At 37.1% G+C, this 22,569-nt stretch overlaps 1 protein-coding gene across 1 annotated transcript; it reads left to right on the plus strand.

Moving 5' to 3' along the window:
• Positions 1-371: 371 nt before the first annotated feature.
• On the plus strand, positions 372-16,188 carry LOC132159357 (uncharacterized). The gene is made up of 7 exons (XM_059568866.1): positions 372-537; positions 1,742-2,068; positions 2,608-2,714; positions 4,007-4,181; positions 4,786-5,097; positions 6,608-6,720; positions 15,916-16,188. Exons 1-7 carry the CDS (start codon positions 372-374, stop codon positions 15,934-15,936), a joined length of 1,221 nt encoding a protein of 406 aa, XP_059424849.1. The 3' UTR covers positions 15,937-16,188.
• Positions 16,189-22,569: the final 6,381 nt, after the last annotated feature.

The raw sequence follows: 22,569 nt of genomic DNA on the forward strand, positions 1-22,569 counted from the left end.
ATGTGAGTTACACTCAGACCACAGCAGGTTTCACTTTGACTCAGAGAAGGAGCTGCTAGAGTCTCAAAAGCATTCAGTGCAAATTAAATTAATTTTGCTGAATGTTTGTACTGGATTATTGTGTTACTTATATTGCAAGGAATAATACTTTTTGCAATAAAAATGGATTACCATACTAATTAATCTAACTAACTAATTAATCACACATTTTCTCAATCACTTTTTTAAAGTTCAATTTAAAAATAAATTCTTCAACGTTTATTTTACTGACTAAGAATATGCAGAATAGGACAAGCCTCGAATGAAGAAGCATTTCTTAATTTTGATCTCGCCAAGCTCGACTATGGAACATTTCGAAATAGTAGTCTATAATGACGCGGCACACCCGCTTTCTGGAGAAACCACGTGACTTGGGAGGTTTGATATGTCCATCCATCAGTGCACTGAATCAATGTTGTTGTAGTTCAGACGCGATCAGAAGCGACATCAGTATGATGAATAATACCTTCATTTTTGGGGTTTTATTACTCGTGAACGGTGAGTAACACTTATTATTATTTTTTAATTAACTTAACATAGACGATCCCTTTTCAGTAGCCTATAAATCGGAAACAGGTCGTCTAATTTTTAAATCTAGAGTTTTTTTTAAACAAACATGAATATTTTTCTATAAATAGAAATACTGATAAATCACACTTTTAATAATAATAGACAACAGCAACACTGTAAAGGTTTTGAGGGTTAGTTGTTTGTGCGTGTGTGTTTAGTAGTGAACACTAGAGGGCCCAGACAGTGTGTAATATTCTGAGTGTTACTATTTAAAAAAAAAACTGTCTACAACATGAACGCATGTCCTACTGTTTAAACAGATCAGAACAAAACAAAGCAAAACCCCAGCAATAAATCCCCCTTTTATTCAGTCAGTCTCTCTGTTGATCTTTAGTAAGGTTACATTACTGTTGGTCACATTCAGGGTGCAGCTATATGTCTAATAAAAGTTATTTAGAAGAAAGTTAATAAATAGGCAATATTTTAAATTAAAACAGCAAATAAAATGTATGCATTGTGCCATTTGTTCAGTTTTTGTGAAGCATCAATGTTTGCTGAGTTGTGTCGATGTATTTAACATCCAAGAACATAAATCCAAAGAAACAGACTAGACATAATTTGCATGCTTTGAAGAAACTTTGCCTTAATTTTCAAGAGACAAAATGCAACAAATCGGTTTAGTTGCATTACTGTCATTGTAAAAAAATAAAATAATAATAAAATAAAAAATACTTACAAAGCTACTGCATTTTGTATCAATACTAGACTGCTGCCAAAATATTAGTGTATGAAGGGACTCAGTATAAATTACTGGTTTTATGGTAAATAGGTATTTGCAAAGAGTATTTGTAAACTATGACACAAAATGTAATTCAGCATTGCACAAGAACATGTAGCATTCAGGGAGAATAAATTAAGCTCAGGGACTAACTTTAAATAATCTCATAATATCTCATTTGTACTGTACATCATAGCGAATGAAACAGATCACTTTAGAGAACTGCCCAAACACATGGAACTATAGTGTCAAATATAATAATATTGTCATTTCCCAGTACCAATACAGGGATATATCTGTATAGAAATAACTGAACGCTTTCATTAATATGGTGTCATTACATCACACATATTTTTATACAGGTTTACAGTACTACAATGTTATTTAATAAAACTGTTTCTGTTTGTTCCTCAGGTGTGTTTGGTGTTGAAGCAGATGAAGTGTCCGTATCAGTGATGGAGGGAGATTCAGTCACTCTACACACTGGTGTTACTGAAGTACCGAAGGATAGTGACATAATATGGAAGTTTAATGATGAAATCATAGCTAAAATGAATGAAGCAGATGCAACTCCCTCTACGTTAGATGGCCCTGGTGCAATATTTAAAGACAGACTGAAGCTGGACAAACAGACTGGATCTCTGACCATCACAGACATCAGAACTGAACACATTGGACGTTATAGTGTAGACATCAGGGGCATAAATGCAAAATTGAAGACATTTAAAGTTACTGTTCATGGTGAGTTTTTTCCAACTTTGTGTGGAATTACAGTTTGTTCAATTGTTTAATTTCTTTCTTTTTGAATTTTTTTTTTCATCTTTTTCTTTAACCTTATGAGGCTATACTTTTAGGGAGATTTGGTCATTCTCTAAAAAAAATCTAAAGACGATTTTTGTTGCAAATTAACAATCATATTTGAGGCTATATTGAAATGTGTTTGAAAGGTAGATTGGTGTGTTAGATTTAAGTGTGGCACTAGAAACACATTCAAAATAAGATATGTAAGATTTATTTCATAACTTAATACAAAAAAAAACCAAAGCAACGTCAGTTGTTTAGAAAATTGAGTGTATATCTGAAGAGCTGAATCTGAAAGGCATTTGACGTTTCAATATATTTTCAAATCAGAAAAATAACTTCATGGGAGTAAAGTCTATTAAACTTTTCAGTCTCAGAATTTAGAGTCCTGATTCAAAGTGTGACTGTGTGGAAATTACAGCATTGTAAGCTCAATCTTTGTTTTAAACAAACATTTAAACTGTTTATTGTTGAGACAGATGTTGTGGAGTCAGTGTCAGTGATGGAGGGAGATTCTGTCACTCTACACACTGGTGTTACTGAAATACAGGGATCTGATCAGATTGTGTGGAAGTTTGGAGATCAAGTCATCCTTATCACTAACTTAACCTTTTAACTGTCGCCCCCACTGGTTGAGCTCAAACACAAACCTGACCCACACAAACTAAAACACTCACACTTCATGAACCCTCTGGACTACAGACAGAACTATGGGCTCTTTAGAAAGATACTTTTTTTCAGTTTCATGTTCAAGAATCAAAATTAAATTCCTTACTTTAGAAAAATGATAAGAGAGGCTTAACTATTTTGTAAAGTATTGCTCTATTAATTTACAATAAGATATATTTAGGAATAAATATATGAAATTGTGCCAGAGCAGTTTACAAAAGCAGTGACATTAAACCCACAAGCCTGCAGAAGATATAATTCACTTTTGAAGGAGTACCAATAAAAATTAGATTCCTCCTTAAGTTAAATAAACCATACATGTGAGGACGAAACGCAGTACATCACTATTTACAACTGAACACGTTTGTTGATTCACAATTTGTTGGCACAAACAGCGATTTACATTTACACCTGTTCATAAAGCATTGTTCATCCACCAGCATACTTTTCCTCCTATCTTTGGCTGTTTATAAAAGTTATGTTTGAAAGGAGGATGTAGGTCTTCTATATGTGCATAACCATATGACTGCGGCAGAAAACTGAATTCAGAATGGTCATATTAGACATGTAGTTGTATGTCGTGATGATAGAGCACACATGTGTAGCTTTTTTAGCTATACTGTGAAGATTAGCTATAGTTTGTGCAGATCTGGATAACACAACAGTCAGCTCTTAGGATGTTCTGAATGATTGTCCAATCAGAGCTGCGACAAAAACGCTGGAGGCGAGGATATTCTTATGTGAGATTCTAGAAAACATGATTTAGCGTTGTACTAGTGACATAACGTTAAAGTGCAAAATTTACCAAAAAGTTTACAAGGATTATAATCCTGTGTCAAGATGTTTTTCATTAACAAAGAAGAATTTCTCTTAATCCAGCCCTTTTTTACTAAAAATTCCTAGTTTATTTTATTCTCTGCAATATTACAGTTAAAACTGTGCAGATGTTTGTATAATTTAAATGATCTGTCGTCTTTACTGGACAGAAACGGTTCAGATCTCCTTGTTTCGATGTCACATGCACTGCTGAGAACTCTTGCTATTAATTAAAACAATGTCACTTCTATGACATTACAATTATAAAGAATGGTGCTCAAGACTTTAAGCTTTAAATTCATGTATTATTTGTGAATAATATTTACAATTTTGATGGTAAAATCATGTAGTAAATGTAAACTATCAAACATTGGAACCGGCCATGGTCCCAAGCAAGTTAACGGATTAAACAGCCCTGATGATGCAAAATGGAGAAACATTCATCTGAAAGATCAGACCTCAGACCTCGTCATCAGCAGCATCCAAAGCGAACAGACTGGAGTTTATAAAGTGGAGATAAACACCATCAACAAGGTCTTGCACAGAAAATACAAAATTGCTGTTGGTGGTGAGTAGATTCTCTAAATTCTATCATATTTTGAAATCATAAACAACTTAGAGATATTTTTTTTAAAACATCTATATATCAACTGACAGGATAAACTCTGATGTCATAGAGATAGCAGATGATACAGGTGTCCAAATCCTGTGATTATTTCCTTCTCATCAGCACGCGTTGCCTTGTAAACAAAACTTTGTTTCCAGGCAAATAAAACCAGCCAATCATATATGAGCTTTCTCAATCAAGAAAGTACTTTCAAAATTGTGTGTAATGTGCATCAAATGGTTAATCCATGGACGTGCAGCAAGAGGTTGAGACTATATTACAGCTGATGGCAATAATCAAATTTAAATGAGTGCATTCATATCAAATAGTAATTTTAAAAAAAAGTATTATTATTAATATTATTATTTATGTAATTTGGTCTAATTATAAAATTGTGTGCCATCACCCATAACAAAATTCATTTAACCTCAACCACACATCAATTCTTAGAGTCTGAAAAAAGAGTGTCAGGGTTATTTCTTCCCAGAGAGATGTTTTTCTTATCTCTAAAAAATAACTGTTTATATTTTTAATTATATGTTCTCCATATGTGTTTCTGTGACAGTTGGTGTGAAGACAGTATCAGTGATGGAGAGAGATCCTGTCAATCTAGATACTGGTGTTCTTGAAATACAGGGATATGATCTGATACTGTGGAAGACTGGAGGTAATATTGTGGCTGAAATCAATAAAAGTGCCAATATATTTGGATCTAGAGATGTAGATGATTTGAGATTCGGTGGCAGACTACATCTATCTCGTGAGACTGGAGGTCTCAACATAAGTGACTCCAAAACCACAGACTCTGGAGATTATCATTTACACATGAGCAACAGCATACACAACTTACAGAGGACCATCAGCGTTACTGTCAAGAGTGAGTAGATCAAAGATTTTTTTTTCTGAAATTCTGATTATGAACAGGTTGTAATGGAAAAAATAAATGCCTCGGTTAACTTTGAACTCTGCAAAAGCTTTGCCATATATATATATATATATATATATATATATATATATATATATATATATATACACACATACATATAGGTGCTGGTCATATAATTAGATGATAATTAGACTGATATATTTCAAATGTTTATTTCTTTTAATTTTGATGATTATAACTGACAACTAGGGAAAATCCCAAATTCAGTATCTCAGAAAATCAGAATATTGTGAAAAGGTTCAATATTTAAGACACCCGGTGCCACACTCTAATCAGCTAATTAACTCAAAACACCTGCAAAGCCTTTAAATGGTCTCTCAGTCTAGTTCTGTAGGCTACACAATCATGGGGAAGACTGCTGACTTGACAGTTGCCCAAAAGACGACCATTGACACCTTACACAAGGAGGGCAAGACACAAAAGGTCACTGCAAAAGAGGCTAGCTGTTCAAATAGCTCTGTGTCCAAGCACATTAATAGAGAAGCGAAGGGAAGGAAAAGATGTGGTAGAAAACAGTGTATAAGCAATAGGGATAACCGCACACTGGAGAGGATTGTGAAACAAAACCCATTCAAAAATGTGGGGGAGATTCACAAGGAGTGGACTGCAGCTGGAGTCAGTGCTTCAAGAACCACTACACACAAACGTATGCAAGACATGGGTTTCAGCTGTTGTATTCCTTCTGTCATGCCACTCTTGAACAACAGACAGCATCAGAAGCATCTCGCTTCAAAAAGGACTGTCCAAAGTTATGTTCTCTGCTGAAAGTAAATTTTGCATTTCATGTGGAAATCAGGGTCCCAGAGTCTGGAGGAATAGAGGAGAGGCACACAATCCAAGTTGCCTGAAGTCCAGTGTAAAGTTTCCACAGTCAGTGATTGTTTGCGGTGCCATGTCATCTGCTGGTGTTGGTCCACTGTGTTTTCTGAGGTCCAAGGTCAACACAGCCGTATACCAGGAAGTTTTAGAGCACTTTATACTTCCTGCTGCTGACCAACTTTATGGAGATGCAGATTTCATTTTCCAAAAGGACTTGGCACCTGCACACAGTGCCAAAGCTACCAGTACCTGGTTTAAGGACCATGTTAACCCTGTTCTTAATTGGCCAGCAAACTCACCTGACCTTAACCCCATAGAAAACCTATGGGGTATTGTGAAGAGGAAGTTGCGATATGTCATACCCAAGAATGCAGAAGAGCTGAAATTTATCAGTCTGTGTGTAATGAATAAATATAATATAAAAGAATAAATCTAAAGTTGAAACAAATCAACTTTTTGATGATATTCTAAATTATATTACCAGCACCTGTATGTTTGTATGTACTGTATATATATATATATATATATATATATATATATATATATATAGTGCTGAAGTTTCCAGTGTTTGTTATAGATCAGACACATTCTCATTAATGACTGTCTCTCTTTATCATTACAGCTTCACCTCAGTCAGGTGCTCCTTCAGGGATTTGTGGTGCTGGTGTTGGTCTGGTAGTTTGGGTTGTAACTGTGTTTTTTGCTGCAAGATTTGTAGACAACGAAATCAAAGGTGTAAGTATTACAGTCAACTCATACAGTACGAGCTATAATGTTATTCAGTATTTAATAGAAATGAAAAAGTAAAGTTCAGTTTTTTTTGTTCATTTGTTTGTTTCTACACACTGTAGCTGAGAAAGTTTCTGTTTTTAATTTAAGTATAATTACTGTTGAAAGGAAAACTGATGATTGATTTTCCTATTGTAAATGTAATGAAGATTAACATTAGTGCAAGGGAACTTATTATCAACTATTATTTATTTATTTATTGATATTTAAGTATCTTTTATTGTTTTTACTGTGATACTTTGTTTTTATAACAGGTTTCAGTGAAAATAAAGTGAATCACTCTTAGGATCAGCATGGAAAAATGAAGAGAAACAACAGTTCATAATCACTGTAACGATGTAAACTTGTTTTATGGATATATTTTGACATAAATCTTGCTTTTTGTTCTTGCTTGACTATAATAACAAAAGGGTAAACTGTAAACGCCATAGTCTGAAATGTTCAAATCACAAATCCATTTATGACTTTTCCAGTTAAATATATATATATAAAAAATCAACACATGCCAAAATATTTTACCTGTTAACCAGCAGGGTTTGGCTGCTTGAAATTAGTGTTTAAGTGTTTTGGGGATGCCATTCATATAAAAGTTTATGTTCATCTGGTGCTTATACAGATCTATGTACAAAAACACAATAAAACAAATTAAACTTGATAAAACTGAGACTATTTCATGGTGCCAGAGTGAACAGTGTGGATGGAATGTAAGTCACTGAAATTGCCCATGGCATAAAGAAAGATCAGACAAGATGCACATATGTTTTAAGATGTCTCATTTGCTCTTTTACTTAACTTATAAATAAATGTGTTTTTCGCTGACTCTGTCTCAACTCTCTCAACGTCAAAACAGAAAATTATAATAACAAAAAATGTTATAAATAAAAATTCTGATAATAAACATCACAAAACAAGGTAGTTAAAAGTCCCCAAAAAATCACAGAAATAAAAGCAGATAATAAGTAAAGAAGATAATGGTGCAATTCATCTGCATGATTAATTGTTGCCACAATGCATGCTGGGAGCATTTTATTATGCTGGCCTGGCATGGCCTGGCACACAGCATGAATTGTAGCGAGACATGTGCTGGTAATTGCTATTAAAATATATCACAATAATGAACATGCACAATATTGTTATTGTGGACACATAAAAATAGAGTGAATAATTATTTATTACAAATTATTCAGATTATCTGAATGTATTCAAACAATACTTTTCCCACACAACGCTGCTGTATGTGTAGAAATATGAATTCATCAAGTATCATCAATGTGAATCTAGCCATTTATGAATCAGGTTATTCTACTATTATAATCATGTATTTGCCTGTGTGTAGAGGCCTTCGTGAGAATGGAATGTGCAGACATATGTGGGGCTGCATGTCCTGTTTTGGCATAAGATAAAATATATGCTTTCACGAAACAAGAAATTAAGGTTTTCTGTCTGCTTCTGGGGGTAGGCTGGAGACACAGGTCAAAGTGGTAAAAGAGCTGATAAAAAAGAACCATATGTATGAAATGTATTGAACATGGGCACACCTTCAGCAAACACTGTATGAGAGAGAGTACAGACAAAGATTCGACAGATCATCTGCAGGTCATCTATAGACCATTTAACGGTCATCTCTATCTCTCTGAGAATAAAAGTCTATTTTTTTCTGGCATCAAAACCCCAAGACTTCAAAAGTGATTCTTCATAGACATGGTAGAAACCATCACATTTGGCATCCATAAAGGGACTGGAAAGGAGCGGAGGGTGGAGGACCATCTCAGGCTGGCTTGACGAACAACATTAATAAGTGGCCACTGAACAATAAGTTAGCCAGTTTTTTGCTTATATAATGTTGTTTGCCAGAGTCGGCCATTGGTGATATGTACACTCGAAGATGCTCCTCTAAATATAAAGAACAAAAAGAAAAGTTTTGATTCCAGAAGAAATAATTGCATGTTTTACTGTAATAGTAAATGAGGGCAGATTGTGCATGCAAGGATCTGGGTTTACTGATTAGTGGGCCTTGATGAAAATTAGTAGACGTTAGCAGATAAAGTATAAGAAAGCGCGCAAAGTCCTTTGGATACCGCTCTGTAGAAGATGTAACGAAGGTACAGAGGTCTGATTGGAAAGGCAGAAATTCCAGCAGGGTACTGCTTTTTTTACTGTATGGAGGAAGTGTATCAGTGAAAGGGCAGAACTTCACCCAGGAAGAGTGTATTGTAGTCTGTTTAAATTTATTTTTTAATGTAAGTTTATGTGTCTGTGTTAATGACTGTGGTTGTATGAGAAAATAAACCCTATATCTGGTGGAGCAGGAGGTACTCACCCCTCCTGGACCATCATTTTGTGATTAGGTCCCGAAGACGTTTGTGGCTGGTCTTAACCTGGAAAACAAAGGATGAGTGTGTGAGCCCTAAGCAATAGAGTGACTTGTTTGAATGTTGTTTTAGAAAATAAAGTGTGCCAAGATATGCAAGAATACTTGCAGAGTGTTGAAATAATAATAGATTAATGAAACTAAGATATACATTCATTATTTAATTTTGATTCATAAGCTACAGTATCAACATTTAACTATATGATTGGAACTTGTTGATGCAATGTGCAAATATATCACTAAAATAAAATAAAATAAATTATTTTATGTTGGTTGGAAGAATTAATTAAACATTATAAGATTATTCTGAATCATGCATGCAAAAATATGATTTAATTCTTTATTTTACCATATGCATGTCATGTTGTAAAAGAAAATAATTATTTTGTTTTATTGAAGCATGCTTATATAATAAATGTAGCTGCCTTCTACTGTACATTTTGGCAAGAAAAAACTGCCTGCTGTTTTTCTGCACTGAAGAACTTGCTTTACTAAAATAGAATAAGATAACTGCTGTTTTCAACTAGATGAGATTGTTTTTATTAAAGGACCACTGAAAGAGAAGGTTGAAAAGTGAAAATTAGATAAAGAGCTGATTGCTCAGACACAATTTGGTCAGAGTTATAAAGGTTCATTTGATTATTAATGTTGTCAAGACACAAAAGAGATAGGATTCAATTGCGTTACAATCAATGCTTTATTGAAAGGATCAACAGACAAATAGGAGGGCATGGAAGATCGTGTCCGGCACGGTGGCAATGGTAGCGCAGGGACAAAATGGGCAACCTCACTGAATATGGAGGAGCAGGAATTCCAATCCGGAGATGAGAGATCAGGAACCATGAGAAGCATCAGCCAGACAGGACAACTGACACTAGGAACTTAAAAACAAAACAGGGTTAGCTCTCTTTAAATGGAGCCTGATAACGACCTGAAGCTAAAACTGATCAGCTCACAGCAGCCGCACAGAGACACACCCATTAACGCATATATAATATGCACGGATGAGTAAGTGAACCCAACAACTGTGACAGTACCCCTTCTCCCCCTGCCAACATTACCCAGTGTCTGTAATCATCAATAAGGGAGTGATCCAATATGTATCTGGCAGGGACCCAACTCCTCTCCTCTGGACCGTAACCTTCCCAGTCCACCAAGTATTGGAATATGCATCTCCTGCCTCAATTCCAGAATATGGTTTCCCAAATAAGTGGGTTCCCCATCCACGAGACGTGGCGGTGGAGGAACCGGAGAAGGCGGATTAAGGGGAGAATAAAAAATGGGCTTAATTTTTGAGACATGAAACATGGGGTGAATTCTCGTGTATGCAGGAGGAAGATTGAGGTGGACTGCCACTGGACTGATAATCTTAGTGACAGGAAACAGGCCAATGAATTTGGGAGCCAACTTATTACAAATGGAATAGGGATTGGTGGAGACACCACCCCTTCTAAGGCTGTGCGAACCTTCAACTCGATCTCCCAAGTGAGCATAGAGACAATCATCTCCCAAGTGAGCATAGAGACAACCAATGCACTTGGGAAATGGCAGGCTTGATATTCTTGGAGCCCGGTCGAGGGAGAAATCGAAACGACTGAAAAACATTGCCAAGCGAGCCTGTCTGGAGTTAATTTGCTAATTTGCTATGCTGCCAGGGACTCTCTGTTACCAATGTCATAATTGCGTTCAGCTGGAGATAATTGATAAGAAAAAAATGCGCATGGATGGATCTTATTCTCCAAAGTTGTACGCAGAGAAAGAACTGCACCTAAATCGACCTCAGAGGTGTCGACCTCCACCACAAACTGACATGTGAAATCAGGGGCCATAAGAAAGGGAGCCGAAATTAATCAATGTAATCAATGCAAGGTCACAGGGAACCATCCTTCTTTGCGACAACCCCAGCCCCCCCCCCCCACCCCCTGCTTTAGAAAAAGAGGGACGAATTAGCTTGGATGCCAGAGATATCAGAAATATATTTCTCCATGGCCTCCCTCTCAGGAACTGAAAGTGAGTATAACCTGCCCTAAGGCGGAGAAGTACCTAGCACTAGATCTATAGCACAGTCATAGGGAAAGTGTAGAGGAAGAGATGCAGCCCTGGACTTACTGAACACCTCCTTCAGGTCGTGTTACTCCCTGAGCACGTTTGACAGGTTCACCATCTCATCCTGCAGTGAAACACAAGAGGCAGCGGAACGAGCAGACACAAGACATGTTTGTGGCTGAAGTGAGAAGAACATTGAACACTTTGTTAAAAAGGCTCTACACTTATTAGGCTCACCACCATACATCTCTGATGTGAGTAGACAAGGAATTCCAACCCGGAGATGAGAGATCAGGAACCATGAGAAGCATCGGCCAGACAGAACAACTGACACTAGTAACTGACAAACAAGACAATGTTAGCTCTCCTTAAATATGTGATGGTACAGCACACATGTGTAGCTTTCTTAGCTATACTGTGAAGATTAACTATACCTTGTGCAGGTCTGGATGACACAACTGTCAGCTCTTAGACTGTTCTGAATGACAATTTTAACAGATCGGCCAGGCTCCATCACCCAGTCACAGTGATCCCTATTACCGGAGTACTGTGCACTTTCACCTGTCACCAATCAAGCACCTCTTCAACCTTCCTGTAGATAAAAATACACCTCAGACACCCTCATGGTCCGATCTCGTATACAAGAAGAGGACTCTCTAACTTTGCTATTGCTTCCATTAGAATACTTGCCTGTATTACTTACCTTCTGTGTTCCTCCTAGTGTCTACTCATCTCCAAGTGTCTCCTTTTCCTCCTAGTTCCAGATAGCTGAGGTGTGTGCTCCTCCTGTGTGAATCCCAGCTCCTGTAATTCTCTGATTATTCCTCTCATCATATACATTGAACTGATTTACGAACTATTTACTCACCTTATCATCAACCAGATCCTACTCCCATAATCTGTGACCCAAATAAACCTTATTGTCCATATTATCCTGTTGCATCATCCCTTTTCCATTACAGAAGGTTGGACTATCACCGACAGCACAGATGAGTAACCACGATCCATTTCAGGAGCTCATTGACTCTCTACAATGAGTTCTTCTTAATCCATCCCCGGCACTGCCATCATCACCTACTCCATCCCAACCAGCACTTCTTCGCACACCATCATCGCTAGTCTCATGGCCCGACTGGCACCCTATTCTGGCTTGACAGAGGAGTGCAATAGATTCCTCCTTCAGTGTAATCTCACATTTTTGTGGCCAGTCCCCGCCACAACATCCTACCTCAGCTGGCCAGAGCCCAGAACCAGCACCAGAGCACCAGAGCACCAAAAGTGGCAACTGTTATCTTCAGCTGAGTGGCAGAGAAGGCTGACCCGGGCTCTCTGTTTCTACTGTGTAGCTCAAGGGCATATGATTTGTAGCTCAAGGGCATATGAGGGGTCTACTTCTGACATCATCTTAGCGCACCCATGGTTGGTAAAGCATAATTTCATTCTGGCCTGGAGGACGGAGAAGTCCTTAAGTGGGGTAAGGATTGCTTCCCAGACTACTTCCCCGTGACTCCATCACCATCCAGGAAACTCACAGAGATTCTTCCAGTGAATTCAACCTCCATTGAAAGTCTCATTGAGAGGCAATCCATAGACATTCCAGCCTGATATAACTGATATAACTTTAACCCTTTGACGCGTACGATCACACCGGTGTGATCAGTCTTGGCTGGTCCCTGAAGCGTACGATCACACCGGTGTGATTAGGTGTTTCAGTGCATCACGTCATCAACTGCTGAATTTAAATCCGCTTTTGCGCTTTGGCTGGAGTAGCCTAGCTCAGATCGGATGCGCTAAGCACTGGTCATATTATCACAAATATCAGTGTTTTCAATCATATAATGTTTATTTTACAGTAGGTTTCAGATATTTAAATACACATGAGTACTGGTAAAAACATACCTTTACATTTACATACATTGTAAAATGTATACGCTGTTGTCTGTGGGAATGGCACATTTTTATTAATATCATATACAGATTGTGTAGATAACTATAAAGTTTACTCTGCTCTTCTCTCAGTTTACTGCAGACTTACTTTTATGTGTTTTCGGGAGAAGAGAATGAATGTGCGTGTTATAAATCCCACAGCTTGGATTCAGCGCGAACTAACATGGCGGCGCCCATCACCCGGTATAGATCAACTAACACGGTCGATATAAAAGTGCTTAAGCTACCAAATATATTTACTTGCACATATTTCAGAATCGGAATATCAGATATTTCATAATATAGTGAGCATGTTTTGGGAATATTTGTAATAAAACAGGAAAAACAAAATAAAAGCGATCTGTGTTGTGTCACATGACAAGCATGACGCGTCACCATGGAAACAACAAGGCGATACATTCTAAAATAACGGTCGTCTAAAAAAACTCACGCCGGGGTCTCAGCTAGAATATTTTTAACTCACGTGCGAAAGGGTTAAAGTGCAAAATTTACTAGAAAATTTACAAAGATCATAATTCTGTCTTAAGTTGTCTTATGTAAACTAAACATAATTATTTGATATTCCTCTTAAATCACCAAATTAATTTTATTATCTGCATTATTATGGTTAAAGCTGTGCAGATGTTTGTATAATTTAAATTATCTGTCGTCTTTACTTGACAGAAACTGTTCAGATCTCCTTGTTTCGATGTCACATGCATTGTTGAGAACTCTTGCTATGAATTAAAATAATGTCACGTCTATGATATTACAATTATAAATAATGACACAAATCTTTGAGCTTTAAATTGATGTATTATTTGTAAACATGAATTACAATTTTGATGGTAAAATCATGTAGTAAAATAAACTAACAAACATCGGAACCGGCCATGGTCCCAAGCAAATAAACGGATTAAATGGCCTTGATGATGCAAAATGAAGAAACATTCATCTGAACGATCAGACTGGGGTTTATAAAGTGGAGATCAACACCATCAGCAAGGTCTTGCACAGAATATACTATATTTCTGATGGTGACTAGATTCTCTAAATTCTATCATACTTTGAAGTCATAAACAGCTTAAAGATATATATTTTTTAAATGTCTATATATCATCTGACAGGATGAGGTCTAATGTCTTAGAGATAGCAGATGATACAGATGTCCTGTTAAAAAAACATTGAGATTGTCAGAGAACATTTGTGTTGCGAACCTGTCTAAACAGGGTAGATCTGTTTGATTTTGCATCATACTTCCAGAGAAAGTAATCGGGATGTATTACCACACATGAATGGATTTGATTGAAAAGCCATTTTAAACAAAACTATTTAGAATATGTGATGACTGTAATAAGTCAGGAAGAAGGAGGCTGGAACTTGTCCCCACCCACTCATCACAATGACATCAACCTTTCATATCCTGTGATTGTTTTCTTCTCAACATCACATGTTGCCTTGTAAACACAACTTTGTTTCCAGTCAAATAAAACCAGCCAATCATATCCAATCAAAAAAGTTCTTTCAAAATTGTGTTTAATGTGCATCAGATGGTTAATCCATGGACGTGCAGCCTGAGGTTGAGATTATATTACAGCAAATAGCAATAATAAAATATAAACCAGTGCATTCATAAATATATATATATATATATATATATATTCTTTTTTTATTTAATTTGGTCAAATGATACAATTATGTGCCATTACCCATACTAAAATGTAATAGCCAATGACCAAATTAAACAAATATGCTCATTTTGTTTGTGCATTTTACCTCTACCACACATCAATTCTTAGAGTCTGAAAATGGTGTCAGAGTTATTCTTTTTCCTCATAGAGAGTCGTCTGTTATTTTCTTATCTCTAAAAAAAACTATTCATATTTTTAATTACATGTTCTCCATATGTGTTTCTGTGACAGTTGGTGTGAAGACAGTATCAGTGATGGAGAGAGAACCTGTCAAGCTAGATACTGGTGTTCTTGAAATACAGGGATATGATCTGATACAGTGGAAGACTGAAGGTAATATTGTGGCTGAAGTCAATAAAGGTACCAATCCTAGTGGCAGACTACATCTTAAACAAGAAACTGGAGATCTCACTATTAATGACTCCAAAACCGAAGACTCTGGAGATTATCATCTACACATGAACAACAGTGAATACACCTTACAGAGGACCATCAAAGTTTTTGTCAAGAGTGAGTAGATCAAATATTTTTTTTTTGCAGAAAAATAAGATTTTTTGAAAAATATGATATTTGATTATGAACAAGTTGTAATAAATGATAAATAAAGGCCTTGGTTAACTTTGAACTCTGCAAAACCTATGTATTTTTATATATCTAAATATTTTTATAGTGCTGAAGTTTCTAGTGTTTGTTATAGATCAGACACATTCTCATTAATGACTGTCTCTCTTTATCATTACAGCTCCACCTCAGTCAGGTGCTCCTTCAGGGATTTGTGGGGCTGGTGTTGGTCTGGTAGTTTGGGTTGTAACTGTGTTTTTTGCTGCAAGATTTGTAGACAACGAAATCAAAGGTGTAAGTATTACATTCAACTCATACGGTAAGAGCTGAGAAAGTCACACTGTAGCTGAGAAAGTTTCTGTTTTTAATTTAAGTATAATTACTGTTGAAAACATAACAGATGATTGATTTTCCTATTGTAAGTGTAATGAAGATTAACATTAGTGCAGGGGAACTTATTATTATTATTAAAACTATTATTTATTTATCGGTATTTTCTTAGTGTATATTGTTTTTACTGTGATTCTTTCTTTGTTTTTATAACAGGTTTCAGTGAAAATAAAGTGAATCACTCTCAGGATCAGGATGGAAAAATGAAGAGAAACAACAGTTCATAATCACTGTAACAAGATAAACTTGGGCTTTGCCTGACATGTTATTCAGTTTTCATTTGTTTGTTTTATGGATATATTTTGACATAAATCTTGCTTTTTTTGTCTTATGCTTGACTACCAGAACAAAAGGGTAAACTGTAAACACCATAGCCTGAAATTTTCAAATCACAAAACCATCCATGAATTTTTCCAGTTAAATATAAAATAAATCAACATGTGCCAAAATATTTCACCTGTTAACCAGCAGAGTTTGGCTGCTTGAAATTGGTGTTTTAGTGTTTTTGGGATGCCGTTCATATCAAAGTTTATGTTCATCTGGTGCGTATACAGATCTATGTACAAAAACACAATACAGACAATCAAACTCGATAAAACTGAGACTATTTCATGGTGCCAGAGTGAACAGTGTGGATGGAATGTAAGTCACTGAAATCGCCCAAGGCATAAAGAAAGATCAGACAAGGTGATAACATGTCTTAACATGGCTCATTTGCTCTTTTACTTACCTTTAATAAATGTTTGTCAGGGGAGACCAGACCCTCCCTATCTGAGGGTTGTTTTAAATAACTTTGTAATAAGTAAAACAACACAAACGCAAAAGGGGCAAAAATGAGTTTTATGTTTAGAAACATTTTGAATCTCCTCTTCCCTTGCCTCACAGTGCTTTGTTCCAAATATCTGCTTTCCTCTTTTACGTCAGCTCATTGTTGCCAAGTCTGTGGTTTTCCTGTGGAATCAGGCTACTTTAACACTGTTGACTCAGTTGTTTTCATGTCCACACGGGTTGAAGCAGCCTCAATGATGCATGCAAATTTTACCAGAGGAATCCCACCGAAAAACATGGATTTTACCTCCTGGAACTGATTTTAATTTTTTTTTTACCAAGGAACCCCCTCGAAAAGCGATTGGGCTAGCTTTGAGTAGTGACTGGGCGGCTTTCTGTTGCGAAAACCTTGCAACCCTGCATCACCTACATGCACATACACACAAGTCCGTTGAGCAAGAACAAAGTCAATACTTGTGGAAATCAGAGGCTGTCAAGGTTATTTTACTCACTTAAACATTGGATGAATTGATTATTTTCTATTTAATACAGATGATGCCAATGTATTTTCAATGAGTCCGCTATGTTAGCAATAATAATTTTACCTGCTTGACAGATGTAATGTACAACGGACATGAGCGGTGTCACGGCGTGACCAAAACAGCTTGAAGTTGTCTATTTTGGCATGGTTTCCCTTTTACACTAATAGTAGTAAGGCTTTCTTTTGTGTAAACATTTCCTTACAAGTACAATTTTAGCTGTTTTATTTGTGTCCCTTTCAAAAATTGCTCTTGAGAAATTTTATGTTGATTCTGCCCCCTATTGTTGGACAAAATTTACGCCACTGTGCTTTTGCCCAAGGTATTCGCTGGACAAAAAAAAAAAAAAAAAAAAAAAAATTACACCTGGCCGTTGGCCCAAAGGAAACCTCGGAAGTGACAGTTGAAACGCTACTGGCCTTGGCATGCACTAGCACGCTCGCTTTTGGCACGACGACAAACTCTTCGGAGAAGCACATGGTGATACAAGTAAAAGGAGACGAACTGAATGAAAGTGCACATTCACTCTCTGACAGCAGATGAAAGCATAAATGCAGCCATTACTCCGGAAGCCTATAAACAAAGCAGCTATGCTACTTTTCATTCACTTTTTTAACAGTCATTCAGATTTCTGTAAAAAAAAAAGAAGTTTTACCCACTCCAGTTTTCATATTTGAATGTGGCCCAAAATAATTTCTGAGCCTCCATGTGCCCTCTGGAGGAAGAACGCGGTGCCAAAGTGCAAATCATTTCATGTTGTGATCAGTGGTATTGAAAGCTTGAGACGCACAATTAATAGAATTGCACTCCACTGATAAAACTCAAAATATTATTACTTTTTTAAAACAAAGCTTATTTTTCGGGGAATATTCTCCTGGTATTTTTTAGAGAATCATCACAGAGTCCAGTCACCCTTAACCTCTTTGAACTAGAACATTAAGGCAGAGGAACAGCTTCTTCCCACAGGCCATCTCCCTCTTAAACAGCTGAAAGCCTTAAGGTCTCTTTTAGTGCAATACTCTCAGTGTTTAGAGCATTATATTTATAAATTCAGTCCTGATTATTCATATTATTAATAATACTGTGCACTCTTGAGATAAATTGTACAAAAGCTGTCACTGTGGGTTTACCTTTACAAAAGGTATCATTTAGGTACAAATATTCACATTTAGGGGTAAATAAGGTACAAAAGTGTACCTTTTGAAAGGCTACCACCTCAATGACAGCTTTTTGACGCAACCTGTGTCTTTATACAGTACTATTTGTATATGCACTGGAAGCTCTATTACTAGAAACATTCCTTCTGTGTGCATAATCCAACATTTTCCTTAACTGTTCCTGTTTGTTTTTCAGATGTTTTTAGTTTTAATAGGGTGAAGAAAATTCTGTCAGAGAGAAAGTGACACTTTTATATAAAGAAGATGATGTGAGATTTACAAACTACATCTACTACAACTACAGACTACATCTATATATTGAAACTGGAGATCTCACCATCAGCAACATCTGATGGTGAGATGTTGCTGATGTCTCAAGTTTTTATTAAATAAAGATATTACAGAGGAGCGTCTGTATTACTGTCAGAGGTGAGTACTTCATGTCTTTTTAAAATCAGTTTTACTTGATTTGCAATATAGATTTTGAGAAATCATCACATATTCACTCTAGTGACTATCTTTCTTTATCTTCAGATGTCAGATTGGATGCTGGTTTGCAAGTTTATTATTATTATTACTATTATTATTATATATAATAATATTGTTATTTATAATATCATCCCCTTGGAATTATAAAGTTCTCTCTGCATTCCGAGTAGTTTTGAGATAATGAGCTTAAAGTTTTTGGATTCCATTCACTGTGTAGATAGTGTAGATAGAACATTATTGTTTTTTAAATAAAAATCCCATAATGTATTCAGCATAAAAAATAATCTATCACAATGTAAATACGTTATTACAGAATAACAATATGTGAATAACTCAATTTTGACAAATGAACCTTATAATTCCAAGGGGACGATATTGTACAATTTTTGCAGTGTACAAATGGAAAGTACCCAACAAACGCAGATTTATTCAGAAAGCGAGGACAACAATCCTTTGTGTTTTATCGGTTTCAGGAGATGAATGAGGTTACTGGGTGACTCCTCTTTTGGACGGAAAACCAGTATGTATGCAGGTGAACACAGGAGATGTGGTTTCATTGGTGTCAGAGACGAAGTTCAAAGAAATGCTACCATATCAACACCTCAACCATCAAACATCATGCTGAAGACCTAGACTGGTGAGATGGTTCCGGTTAAAGGGGTAATCGAAGTGACAGTTGAACTCAATATCCAAAAAACGAAATTACTACTGTACGTAATTAAGGGCAGTCACCCAACCTTGCTTGGAAGGACATGGCTGGAAAAGATTAAACTGAATTGGCAAGAGGTCCATCTAGTCACAGGAGATCGTTGTGGGGATATCTGAGGACATAGGAAAGACAGGTTAGTACAGCGAGGTCAGGCACCAGTTCATGATAGTGAACGGTACACCGGAGTACTGAGTTGGAGGTGTTTTTATCCTGGTGAGTGATTACTGGGTGCAGGTGCAGGTGATCAGTAATCCGGTGATTTGGATCATGCTTGATGGGAGTCAGGTGCGGGTGATGATTGGGATGGCTGTAATGGAGAGTTACTGACAGTAAGTCTGTGGAGTCCAGCCTAAACACCTCTAATTGGCAATTGCGTTTTAGAAATCGACAAACATGTCTGTGATTGGCTACATTGCTCACCTCTGTGAATATCCATTGTAAAATAATTTGACGCATTCCAAAGAAGAAGATCCACTAAATCTATTTCGTTATGCTAGTATTATGAGGACAACAGAGGTTATGGGCAGCTTTTCCATCTAAAAGCAAGCAGAGGCAACAGCAGGCAGTTGTATGAGTAAGCCTATAATACACTCTAAACTCAAGTATGAACGTCCCCCTAGGTCCGAAGTGGGGCACAGGGATGTCCGTGGAGGGGGCCATGGCAGATTGTTGAACTCAGGAGGACAACGACAACACAGGAGAAGTGCAAATGCTCATAACATTACTCTCTCAACTTTTATGTATTTATGTTTTTGAACCATTTGTTTTATTTACAAATCTTTGGTACATAGCGGCACTTTCGTTTGTCTTACGAATGTACAGCAAATGCTTTAAAGAATACTGAAGACAAACAGAAATGATATATAGAGCTCTCTGCTTGCAGTGCATCAGTCACGATTGTCAGGAAAATGAGTGAAACACACACACAAACACACATTTTTATCAAATAATTTGTCATTAATAGCAGCTCACTTCTGTGATTTGGTATGATTGCATTCACATCAGCAGCGAACTGTACCAGAGTCCACATGAACCATACCCCAGACCACCATTTTTATGCAGACCTCAATCAAATCTGGGTATGCACCAAGAGTGCTAGTGTGAAAGCACCCTTAGAAACCCTCCTATCCTTCACTCATTACCTGTATTAATTGCTCCTGTTTGAACTTGTTACCTATATAAAAGACAACTGTCCACACACTCAGTCAATCAGACTCCAACCTCTCCACTATGAGCAAAACCAAAGAGCTGCCTAAGGACACCAAGGACAAAATTGTAGACCTACACAAGGCTGGGATGGGCTACAGGACAGCAGGCAAACAGCTTGGTGAGAAGGCAGCAACTGTTGGCGCAATTATTTGAAAATGGAAGAAATTCAAGATGACTGTCAATCTCCTTTGGACTGGGGCTCCATGCAAGATCTTGCCTCATGGAGTATCAGTGATCCTGAGAAAGGTGAGGGATCAGCCTAGAACTACACGGGAAGACCTGGTTAATGACCTGAAGAGAGCTGGGTTACCATTTAAAATCCTGCAGTGCACGCAAGGTCCCCCTGCTCAAGCCAGCACATGTCCAATCCCATCTAAAGTTTGTCAAAGACCATCTGGATGATCCAGAGGAGGCATGGGAGAAGGTCATGTGATCAGATGAGACCAAAATAGAACTTTTTGGTATAAACTCCACTCACCATATTTGGAGGAAGAAGGATGAGTACAATCCCAAGAACAACATCCCAACCATGAAGCATGGAGGTGGAAACATCATGCTTTGGGGGTGCTTTTCTGCAAATGGGAAAGGATGTTTGCAACGTATTGAGGGGAGGATGGATGGGGCCAAGTATATCGGATTTTGGGCAACAACCTACTTCCTTCAGTAAAAGCATTGAAGATGGGTCATCCAACATGACAATGACCTTAAAATCCCTGCTGCAGTGTGTGCAAACCTGGATAAGTCGTGACCTAATGGTTAGAGAAGTGGTTTTCAAACCTGTCCTGGAGGCACCCCTGCACATTTTGTAAGTCTCCCTTATTAGACACACCCAAATCAGGTCTTGCAGCTTCTATTAATGAGCTGATGATTTGAAACAGGTGTGTTAGATGAAGGAGACATGCAAAATGTGCAGGACAGGGGTGCCTCCAGGACAGGTTTGAAAACCACTGGGTTAGAGAGTTTGACTCCTAACCCTAAAGTTGTGGGTTTGAGTCTCGGGCTGGCTGGCTGAGGTGCCCTTGAGCAAGGCACCGAACCCCCAACTGCTCCCTGGGTGCCGCAGCATAAATGGCTGCCCACTGCTCCGTGTGTGTGTGTGTCCACTGTGTGTGCACTTTGGATGGGTTAAATTCTGAGCATGGGTCACCATACTTGGCTGTATGTCACGTCATTTAAAGACCTCTGTAATTGAAAACCAAGGTTTCTGTACCAAATATTAAATTCTATTTTATCAAATACTTATTTAATGCAATAAAATGTACATTGATTATTTACAAATCATACAATGTGATTTTCTGGATTTTATTTTTATTCTGTCTCTCACATTTGAGGTGTACCTGTGATGAAAATTACAGATCTCTCCATTCTTTGCAAGTGGAAGAACTTGAAAAATTGCCATTGCACCAAATACTTATTTGCCCAACTGTATGATGATACAGAAAGTTTTCAGTGATGTGTTACTTGTTAAGCTGCATGTTATAGAGCCTGGCCCATGTCCTACATCAGAATTACTGACCCAAGCCCATTCCAAACCTTAATCCCCCAAAAACAGCTCATTCTACTGTTTCAGTAGTAATGTAATGGCAAAGTGATTATTTTTTGTTTTATTGTTTTTTATAAGGTTAATTCAGAAAAACGTTTGGAGTAACTTTTGTTCGTTAAATACAAGTTTTTGTCTTTTAAATAATGACCAAGAAGCAAGCAGCAGACAGTGAGCTGATCATAACCTATGTTTGATCAATTTAAAGGGATAGTTCATTTTCAAATTAAATTTTGGTATGTTTTAGCTTACCTCAAGGACATCCAAGATGTAGGTTTCTCTGTTTCCTCAGTATTTCCCATTTTGATATTTTTAGGTCCAACCGTTCTTGTCTGTGACTCACATAATGGATGTCTATGGTCACCACCTCAAAGAGCATGCACAGAGGAGTCAAAATTA

Source organism: Carassius carassius, chromosome 16 (assembly GCF_963082965.1).
Source record: "Carassius carassius chromosome 16, fCarCar2.1, whole genome shotgun sequence".
Classification (NCBI taxonomy): domain Eukaryota; kingdom Metazoa; phylum Chordata; class Actinopteri; order Cypriniformes; family Cyprinidae; genus Carassius; species Carassius carassius.

Bases quoted from the DNA above. Each gene is read 5' to 3' on its own strand.
- LOC132159357 (XM_059568866.1), top strand. From the start codon at position 372: ATGACGCGGCACACCCGCTTTCTGGAGAAACCACGTGACTTGGGAGGT. The intron at 2,069-2,607 runs GTGAGTTTTTTC...TTGTTGAGACAG, and splicing joins ATTTAAAGTTACTGTTCATG to ATGTTGTGGAGTCAGTGTCA. The intron at 6,721-15,915 runs GTAAGTATTACA...TTTTTATAACAG, and splicing joins TAGACAACGAAATCAAAGGT to GTTTCAGTGAAAATAAAGTG.